The sequence below is a fragment of the Pseudophryne corroboree genome, chromosome 3, assembly GCF_028390025.1.
Source record: "Pseudophryne corroboree isolate aPseCor3 chromosome 3, aPseCor3.hap2, whole genome shotgun sequence".
Classification (NCBI taxonomy): domain Eukaryota; kingdom Metazoa; phylum Chordata; class Amphibia; order Anura; family Myobatrachidae; genus Pseudophryne; species Pseudophryne corroboree.
This window is the reverse complement of record NC_086446.1, coordinates 129,536,466-129,547,298: the sequence shown is the minus strand read 5'-3', so window position 1 is coordinate 129,547,298 and position 10,833 is coordinate 129,536,466. Positions and strand designations below refer to the sequence as shown.

The 10,833-nt window shown below is 49.3% G+C and overlaps 1 protein-coding gene across 1 annotated transcript in view; it reads left to right on the top strand.

The window, feature by feature from the left end:
• Positions 1-1,487: 1,487 nt before the first annotated feature.
• LOC135057537 (T-box transcription factor TBX10-like) overlaps positions 1,488-10,833 on the top strand; it is a 160,353-nt gene continuing 151,007 nt past the window's right edge. The window contains exon 1 of the mRNA XM_063963385.1: positions 1,488-1,636. Within this exon, the coding sequence (XP_063819455.1) occupies positions 1,557-1,636 (80 nt within the window). The 5' untranslated portion in view covers positions 1,488-1,556. The remainder of the gene's footprint in view (positions 1,637-10,833) is intronic.

Below are 10,833 nucleotides of genomic sequence, written 5' to 3'. Positions count from 1 at the left end.
GGCCAGAAGCACCAGGGAGAATGGCCGCGTCGACCGAAGCGGGAGCCATGGAAATGCCACCCGGGGACACAGCCGACAAAAACGTTGCAAACGCCGCCGTCATTGATGACATTGCTGCCGCAACTGCAGAGGGATCTGGAGCCGCAGCCCCAATGGTCCCCCCGCTCCCGGGTCCGCAGCAGGGACGGCCCTCTTATCGCTGCCGTGCCGTCCCGGTCGGCCCCGACTGGGACCGGCGCCAGATGGCCTCCGCAGACCCGCAATCTCCCGCGATGCACAAGCCGCCCCCTCACTGCTCTGACCCCCACTGGCCCCGCCCACCTGGGGAACCGGATGGCCACCATTCCCAGATCGCACCTCCCCTCTCTGGCCCTGCACTGTGATGACAGAAGCATCTTGGGAGCCCCACCCGCTGGAGCGGGGAGAGCTCCCAGGAAGCACGAGCGCCAGCTGCAGACGCGCGCGCGTGTGCACCCGAAACAGGAGCCGCCTGGAAGGGGCGACCACTGGATGAGCCACTGTCCGCAACCCTAAACACAACCCCCTCATCATCTGGGGACCCCGGATCGACTCTCAGCGGTGGAGTGCGCGTGGGCCGCGCGCGCGCTTTCCCGAGCCGCCGCTGCCTGAGAGAGATTCCCGCCAGCGGGCACTCCCGCTGGCTCCCCCTCCGACCGCCCGATCTCATCCTCCGCCGCCCAGCGCCCCGTCCCTCACCAGCCGCCGCTGCGCCGGGAGAATCCCCCGGTGCCCGCGGCTCAGCCAGCACGGGAGCGGGGCCCGAGACGGAGAAGGGGAGCAGCAGTATAACGTGCAGGGGCACCAGCAGAGCGGCGGGGACGGGACATGGCGGCCAGCACGAAATAACCAGGACGCAATGGGCAACAGAAAGGGGGACACAAGGTGGGCACAATATAAAATGCACCCAGGCCAGGCAAGTGAGTAAAAGTAATAAGGGGCAAGCAGCACAAACACAGGAGAAAGGGGGGTGAAGAGCACTCACCCCTACCACAATTACAGCAGCCCCTTTACCAGGCTTAAAAACCCTTTCCACCTACCCCCAATGTTCACTCCTATTGGCTAACAATAAACTCCCATAATGCCTTACCGTCCTGCCCCCCAGACTAGCTGAGGTTTAACCCACTCCTCTACTATTCTGTCAATTCGTTCTCCTATTAGTTTCTCTCTCCTCCCACCTCCTTGCTGTAGCTGGACCAGACAGCAGAGGGGGGAGGAGGGGGGGGGGCAAATTGAATTGTGGGCAGTGTACTTGTGTCTCTGGTGATCCAGGGCCACACAGTTTAGATTACTGAGACCCTGTATAAGGGTATAACATTAGGCCCGGGGTACCACATATGCTCTTATGATCCTCTATAATACTAATACACAAGCCCTCCTGTAACCAAGAATTTGCTCCTTTACTCTCAGACACACGGAATGTTCCTTCTGGATGTTTTGCGCCTGCCGACATCATTCCTTGGTCTTCCACTCTCCTAGATGTTCCTCGGCTGCCTCAAAATGACGTGTCAGGCAAAAGTGCAGCTCTGCGTGGAGTGATGGTCAGCCTGGAGACTTCAGCACTATGGGAGACATTTAACAATCTCGGAACTGAGATGATTGTGACAAGAGCAGGAAGGTGAGGAGCAGTGTGTCAGGTGCATGTGTGTGAGAATCTATACTGGCAACAACTTTCATTGAAAATGGATACAATTTTGTATGAAAATGTTACAATACTTATTTTTCTGTACTGTTTGTTTCTCTAACGTCCTAGAGGATGCTGGGACTCCGCAAGGACCATGGGGATAGATGGGCCCCGCAGGAGACATGGGCACTTTAAGAAAGACTTTGACTCTGGGTGTGCACTGGCTCCTCCCTCTATGCCCCTCCTCCAGACCTCAGTTTGATACTGTGCCCAGTGGAGACTGGGTGCATTTCAGGAGCTCTCCTGAGTTTCCTGTAAGAAAGCATTTTTGTTAGGTCTTTTATTTTCAGGGAGCCTGCTGGCAACAAGAAAGAAATTTTGTGGGCGCACTGAAAAAATACTTAAAAAGCGGCTGCTGGTTTTGTAATCACAATTTTAATCACAATAATTAAAAACTTAAACAATTTATAATCTTTACACACCGTAAAAACGACTAGATGGAACTAGAACACTTAACTTAGATCTATAAACTTGCCACTATGGTATATTTGCTGGTTAGTTAGACACAAATTTGCATGCATGCACTATAGATTATGGCCACTGCACATGAAGCTCAAGCAGAATGTTAGTGTGACAGGACAGTTCTTATATTTGTAAGCCTGTATACTTCACCAATGTGGGGCTGATCTTTATAAAGTCAACTGAAGCATGGGATCGTTTGAGTCCACTGAATTGGTGGTATCCACACTTGTGTTTGCTGGCCCCTGTCTGGGATAGGGTTAGGTGATAATTACTAACCAGTTCCAAACTGCCGCTCTGCAGCGGCTCCCTCAGGCTGTATCCTGTTGCTAGGTGCGCCGCACGGTACCGGGGCTGGAGAGCAGATTTCAACTACAGGAGACGCTGAATTGCCGCGTTCCGCGGCTTCCGGGTTCGGGGCTTCTGGCTTCCGGATGCGTTCCACCTGCGTTCCACTGGCGTGTACGGGTCACCTGACGCGTTTCTCCGCCTCTAAAGGGGCGGTTTCATCAGAGGTATAACTGGGAGGGTTCGGTGTCTGCATTTATATTTTATACCCACTCTGGGTACATAATTAGTTACAGCTTTAATTAATTAGTTGTTATCCGTTTTATACATCCACACCAGCAATCGATAATATAAAACCAGCAATTACGAAGTAATTACATTATTCTTCCATCTTAAGACTAAAAGCCATTAAAAGGAATACATTTAAACCGCATCCTTAAAACGTTTAATTTATATTCATCTAATTAATTTCTCCTATATGTTTAATTGAAGAGATATAAATATATAATATAAAAATATATAAATAGACCACTGTGAGGTGCCTGCCTATCTATCCATAAAATCAGTATATTTATAGTTATAATACTTAATGAAATTTCATTAGTTGAAAAACTGACAAATAAATATATATTCATTAGCTATATCCACAAATGACTAAATATATGAGACATGAGGTATCTAAATATCTGTATCTTAATAATCTATTGTCTTTACTTTCTAAGACAATATAAAACCAACCTAGCTTAATCTGCCTTAGCAGGTTAATATGGAAAGCCATGAGTGAACTGACAAATAACTATTTCTCACTTAATGTGGGACACTGGGAGATATAATCACATATCTAGAGACCTGGGGGGGAAAAACAGACAGGCAACAGACTCCCTGCATCGAGGGACTGAGGAGAGAGAAACAGACCCACTTCTCTGAATTTCAGGGCTCTGTTTCTTAAGCTACTGGACACCATTAGCTCCAGAGGGAGTCAGAACACAGGTCTCACCCTGGAGTTCGTCCCGGAGCCGCGCCGCCGTCCTCCTCACAGAGCTGGAAGATAGAGTATGAGAGGAAAGACAGAGCCGGAAGATAGAGTATGAGAGGAAAAGATCTTCAGAGGCGGCAGAAGACTTCATTGATCTTCACTGAGGTAACACACAGCACTGCAGCTGTGCGCCATTGCTCCCATACACCTCACAAACGGCAGTCACTGTAAGGGTGCAGGGCGCAGGGGGGGTGCCCTGGGCAGCAATATAAACCTCTTATTTGGCAAAAGAGAGCATATATACAGCTGGACACTGTATATATGCATGAGCCCCCGCCAATTTTACACTTTTAGTGGGACTGAAGCCCGCCACCGAGGGGGCGGGGCTTCTCCCTCAGCACTCACCAGCGCCATGTTTTTCTCCACAGCACCGCTGAGAGGAAGCTCCCCGGACTCTCCCCTGCTTATGCCATAGTAGAAGAGAGGGTTTTAAAGAAGAGGGAGGGGGGCACATAATTCGGCGCAGATAATAATAACAGCGCTACGGGGTAAACATTAAATTGCTGTGTTTTTTCCCCGGGTCATATAGCGCTGGGGTGTGTGCTGGCATACTCTCTCTCTCTCTCTCTCTCTGTCTCTCCAAAGGGCCTTGTGGGGGAACTGTCTTCAGAAGAGCATTCCCTGAGTGTGTGGTGTGTCGGTACGTGTGTGTTGACATGTCTGGACATGTAAGGAGGAGATGGAGCAAATGTGTGTGTGTGTGTGTGTGTGTGTGTGTGTGTGTGTGTGTGTGTGTGTGTGTGTGGTGTCTCCGTCGACAACGCCGACACCTGATTGGATATGTGAAATTAAGTGCTAAGATGAATTTATTACACAAAAGATTAGAGAACAGACATGTCTGTCCCTATGTCGCAGAGACCTTCAGAGTCTCACAACGCTCACTATCCTAAGGAGGAGATGGAGCAAATGTGTGTGTGTGTGGTGTCTCCGTTGACAACGCTGACACCTGATTGGATATGTGAAATTAAGTGCTAAAATGAATTTATTACACAAAAGATTAGAGAACAGACATGACTGTCCTTATGTCGCAGAGACCTTCAGAGTCTCACAACGCTCACTATCCTAAGGAGGAGATGGAGCAAATGTGTGTGTGTGTGGTGTCTCCGTTGACAACGCCAACACCTGATTGGATATGTGAAATTAAGTGCTAAGATTAATTTATTACACAAAAGATTAGAGAACAGACATGTCTGTCCCTATGTCGCAGAGACCTTCAGAGTCTCACAACGCTCACTATCCAAAATAATAGACACTGATATCGACATGGAGTCTGACTCCAGTGTCGACTACGATAATGCAAAGTACAGCCAAAACTGGCAGAAAAGTATTCAATATATGATTATTGTAATAAAAGATGTTTTGCATATCACTGATGACTCATCTGTCCCTGACACAAGGGTACACATGTTTAAGGGGAAGAAAGCTGAGGTAAATTTCCCTCCTCTCATGAAGAAAAAGAGTGGGAATCTCCAGACAAGAAGCTGCAGCTTCCCAAAAAGAATTCTCAGGGAGTATCCTTTCCCTAATGGGGCCAGGATACGATGGGAATCTTCCCCTAGGGTGTACAAGGCATTGACACGTTTACCCAAAAAGGTAGCGCTGACTTAACAGCTATCCTCAGGGATCCTGCAGATAGCATGCAGTAAAAGTACTTTGAAGTCCATTCACACACATTCTGGTACACTACTCAGACCGGCGATTATGTCGGCATGGGTTTATAGCGCTATAGCAGCGTAGACAGATACCTTATCAGCGGAGATTAAAACCCTAGATAAGGATACCATGTTATTGTCCCTAGTATATATATATATATATAAAAGATGTTGTCTTATATATATATAAGACATGCCCAAAGAGACGTTAGTCTACTGGGTGTCAGGAATCGACTCACCAAGCTGACATCTGTCCGCCGCTGCGGACTCCGTCCTGGGTCCCTGCGGTCATCTGTCGTCCACGTCCCTGCCATCGGACGCCATCATGGGCCTGGGAGCGCTCCTGTGACAGCGGGCGTGTAGCACGCCGCGTTCCCGCTAGGCCGCGGCATGGGCGCCGCCATGACAGTTTCCAACAGTCAGCATACAGCGGCCAATCCGGTGCTTGGCCGCACCCACTTTCCCTCACTCCACCAATGTCTGTGAACCAAGGGGTATATAAGAGACTGCAGGATCAGTCTGCAGGCATCCTGGACTTTGTGTCACTCCTGCGACCCATGTGAAAGGATCTGTTCCTGTTTCCTCCGTGTTCCTGGCTCTCTACCTAAGACTTGTACTCCTGGTTATTACACAGCTCCGTGGAACTTCAAGTCCCAGCAATACCTGCATCTCATCAACAGGCTTCACACCCATCATCATCTTGTGTGCTTCAGCCTTGCAGTAGAGACTGACTCCAGGTGTGTTCCATTCCTCCACCTGTGATACAGCTTGCTTGCTGTCAGTGCTTCACCACCTGCACTGTGGACTTAGTCAGACTCCTGCCTCTGCTACCAGGTTTGCCATTTAACATCTTCACTACCAAGTTCCATGTTTTAACCTGCACTGGTTTCCATACCAGAATCATCTTTACAAGTTATCATTTCATCTGTTTATCATCTTACCGGTTATCATTTCTCAGTCATCATTCATTCCGCTGCCATAAGACTTTCAGCTATTACGCTGTGTGATTGACATTTGCATTTATTATTATTATTATTATTTCTGCTGCCGTTCTGTTAACCATCTGTTGAATAAATATCATTGCGCTCATGCGCAGAAACGTTATCCAGCCTCCTCGTTTTCTCCCATCCACCTCCACTGACCCACTAGCGCCCCCTCCGGGGACACAGTCAAAACACAATCTGACAGTAAGTCCAGGATCGATGGACTCGGATGGTGGACGGAGTGTGGGGTCAGAGGCCTTGCAAAATCTGGTCTCCCGTCTGGATGGTCAAGAGGCTGCGCAGCAGCAGATGTTCCAGTTCCTGCAAGGGATGTCCTCCCGGATAGATACACTACAGCAATCCCTGCCTAGTGTACACACTTCTGCAGTTCCTGTTACTCCAGCACCTGCCAGTACTGTGAGTTCCTCTACACCGGCTGCATCAGCTCCAGTGTCACGTCTGCACCTGCCCGTGCCAAGCAAGTATGATGGCAGTCCAAAGTTATGTCGCGGGTTTCTCAACCAATGTGAAATCCAGTTTGAGTTGTTGTCACATAATTTCCCCACGCCAAGATCCAAGGTTGCCTACATCATCTCCTTACTTTCTGGATCTGCTCTGAGCTGGGTGTCTCCTCTGTGAGAACGTGCTGACCCTCTGATTAACAACTACACAGAATTCGTGTCAACCTTCAGACGGATCTTTGACGAGCCTGGTCGTGCAACATCAGCTTCTGCTGACCTGATCCAACTTCGTCAAGGTACCCGTAGTATGGGACAATATGTCATTCAGTTCCAGACGTTGGCCGCAGAGATTCAGTGGAACAATCAGGCCCTGGTAGCAGCTTTCTGGCATGGACTTTCTGACCGGATCAAAGACGAACTGGCGACCCGCGACCTTCCTGTACAATTGTCTGAATTAATTTCCTTGTGCATCAAGTTGGACTCTCGCATCCGCGAACGCAATAATGAACGCGCTCGGAGTGAGCCACGCAGATCAAGGATGATACCCTCCGTACAGTTCCAGTCTCCCTCTTCTGACGAGCCTATGCAAGTAAATAGGTCCCGCCTAACTCCTGAAGAGCGGGCAAGAAGAATTCGTGAGAGACTTTGTCTGTATTGTGCGGCTGCAGGCCACCAGATTAACTCCTGCACAGTGCGTTCGGGAAACGCCAGATCCTGACTTGTAAAGGAGGAGTCAAGTTGGGATCTTCTAGACAAGCTCCTTCTAATCAAGACCTTATCCTTCCAGTGACATTAGAGACTTCAGTTGGGCTCCAGTCCGCATCAGCATTAGTGGACTGTGGAGCTGCAGGAAACTTCATCACCCAAGCTGCGGTAAAAAAATTTTCCTTGCCTATTTGTGAACTTTCCTGTCCAGTGTATATTACCGCCGTGGATGGTAGTCGAATCTCCAAGGGGAATATTTCCCATCAAACTGTACCAGTGGTCTTGGGAGTTGGATTCCTACACTCTGAACTGATTAAGTTCTTAGTCATTCCTCAAGCCACCCAGGAGATCGTCTTGGGCATGCCCTGGCTCCAGCTACATAATCCACAGTTTGACTGGTCAACGTTACAGCTTACCTCATGGGGTTCACATTGCCATCAGTCCTGTTTTGCCCAAATTTGTCCCATAAAGTCTACTGAAGTAAAGACACAGTCAAGTCTACCTGCGGTTTATCAAGATTTCTCTGATGTTTTTAGTGAGAAGGCCGCAGATGTCCTGCCGCCCCATAGGGAATGGGATTGTCCCATCGATCTCCTTCCTGGCAAGAAGCCACCTAGGGGGCGCACCTACCCGTTGTCTGTTCCTGAAACTGAGGCGATGAGCGTTTATATCAGGGAGAACCTACAGAAGGGATTCATCCGTCCTTCATCATCACCCGCTGGTGCAGGCTTCTTCTTTGTCAAAAAGAAGGATGGAGGACTGCGTCCATGCATTGACTACCGAGGTCTCAATGACATTACCATTAAAAATAGTTATCCATTACCACTCATTACCGAATTATTCGACAGAGTTAAAGGAGCCCGCATCTTCACCAAGTTAGATCTCCGCGGTGCCTACAATCTCATCAGAATCCGGAGTGGTGACGAATGGAAGACAGCCTTTAACACTCGAGATGGCCATTACGAGTACCTGGTAATGCCATTCGGGTTGAGTAATGCTCCAGCAGTGTTCCAACACTTTGTGAACGAAATCTTCCGTGACGTTCTGTATAAGTACCTCGTTGTTTATCTGGATGATATCCTCATCTTCTCCCAAGACCTTCCATCTCATCGTCTACAAGTCCGTGAAGTCCTCCGACGTCTTCGTGAGAACCGGCTCTACGGTAAACTATCCAAATGCACCTTTGAAGTTCCCTCTATACCCTTCCTGGGTTATATAATTTCCGGATCGGATCTCCAGATGGACCCGACAAAGTTGGAAGCCATTGCCAATTGGTCCATCCCAAATTCTCTCAAGTCTATTCAGCGGTTCCTGGGATTTGCCAACTACTATAGGAAATTTATTCGGGGATTCTCCACTCTCATCGCTCCTATTACCAACCTGACTCGGAAAGGGGCAAATCATTCCAACTGGTCAGAAGAAGCTTTAGCAGCTTTCCAGAAGATCAAGCTGGCCTTTATGTCTGCTCCAGTTCTGTCTCAGCCAGATGTAAACAGACCGTTCGAGTTAGAGGTGGATGCCTCCACAGTTGGAGTTGGAGCTGTTCTCTCCCAGAAGGGAACCGATGGGAAAATCCACCCCTGTGGATTTTATTCGCGTAAATTCCTTCCTGCAGAAGCTAACTACTCCGTTGGAGATCAAGAACTACTGGCGATCAAGCTGGCCCTCGAGGAATGGAGGTATCTCCTAGAAGGGGCCAAACATCCGTTCAACATCTATACGGATCATAAAAACCTGCTATATTTAAAGGCAGCCCAGTGCCTTAATCCTCGCCAGTCCAGGTGGGCTATGTTTTTCTCACGTTTTAACTTTAAGCTTCATTTCCGCCCAGGTTCGCAGAATGTTAAAGCTGACGCTTTATCCCGATCTATGGAATCCGAAGAGGAAACGCCTGACTCAGTTCCACATTCCATCCTGAGTCCAGTGGTATTCGCTGCATCTCAAGTCTCCCCAGCTCCTCCTCCTGGTAAGACTTTTGTTTCCCCAGAACTCCGCCCTAAGTTGCTATCTTGGGCCCATCAATCCAAGTTCACCGGTCATCCTGGTGTCCTGAAGACCTTCAAGTTTCTCTCTGAGACATACTGGTGGCCAAAGATGAAGGCTGACATCAAGGATTTCGTGGCATCCTGTCCTAAGTGTGTGCAGCACAAGACTCCTCGTCAGTCTCCAGCAGGTCAGTTACAACCATTATCTGTTCCTAGTCGTCCCTGGTCACACCTGTCCATGGATTTTATCACCGACCTTCCTCCTTCCCAAGGATACAATACCATCTGGGTCGTAGTGGACAGATTTACCAAGATGGCCCATTTTGTTCCTCTCCAGGGTCTCCCTTCTGCCCCAAAACTTGCCCAAATCTTCCTACGGGAGATTTTCCGCTTACACGGTCTACCCTCAGAAATAATATCCGACCGAGGTGTACAGTTTGTAGCAAGGTTTTGGAGGGCTCTCTGTTCTGCCATGCAAGTCAAGCTGAAGTTTTCGTCATCTTACCATCCTCAGACGAATGGGCAGACAGAGAGGGTAAATCAAGAACTAGAGACGTTTTTAAGATTGTATGTTTCATCTTCTCAGGATGACTGGTTCGATCTGCTCCCATGGGCCGAGTTTGCCCACAACTTCCGCTACCACACTGCCACTGGGACAACACCATTCTTTGCGGTATATGGGCAGCATCCTCGTGTTCCAGACTTCCAAGAACTCCCTCATATGGACGTTCCTGCTGCCACTACTGCATTGACTCAGTTTTCTTCAATCTGGAAGAAGATTCACATTTCTCTCAAGAAGGCCTCCAGCCGGTATAAATACTTTGCTGACCGCAAAAGACGCGCGGTTCCTAGCCTGAAACCTGGGGACAAGGTTTGGCTGTCGACCCGTAACCTCCGTCTTAGGGTCCCGTCTATGAAATTTGCACCACGTTTCATTGGTCCCTTTCCTGTCGAAAAAGTCATTAACCCTGTGGCCTACAAACTGAAGTTACCACCTTCTCTTCGAATACCTAATGCTTTTCATGTTTCTCTCCTCAGACCTTTAGTCCTGAACCGTTTTCAGAGTGCTCTTCCAGTTGGCCCCAAAATTCGAACTCAGCGGGGCGTGGAATTCGAGATTGGCAAAATTCTGGATTCCCGTTGCCGGTATGGACGTCTCCAGTACCTGGTCGATTGGTCCGGTTATGGCCCAGAGGAGAGAAGTTGGGTAAATTCGATGGATGTCCATGCTCCAAGGTTGGTCCGTGTCTTCCATAACACTCATCCTTCCAAGCCACGTGGGTGTTCGGTGCCCACCCTTAAAGGGGGGGGTACTGTCAGGAATCGACTCACCAAGCTGACATCTGTCCGCCGCTGCGGACTCCGTCCTGGGTCCCTGCGGTCATCTGTCGTCCACGTCCCTGCCATCGGACGCCATCATGGGCCTGGGAGCGCTCCTGTGACAGCGGGCGTGTAGCACGCCGCGTTCCCGCTAGGCCGCGGCATGGGCGCCGCCATGACAGTTTCCAACAGTCAGCATACAGCGGCCAATCCGGTGCTTGGCCGCACCCACTTTCCCTCAC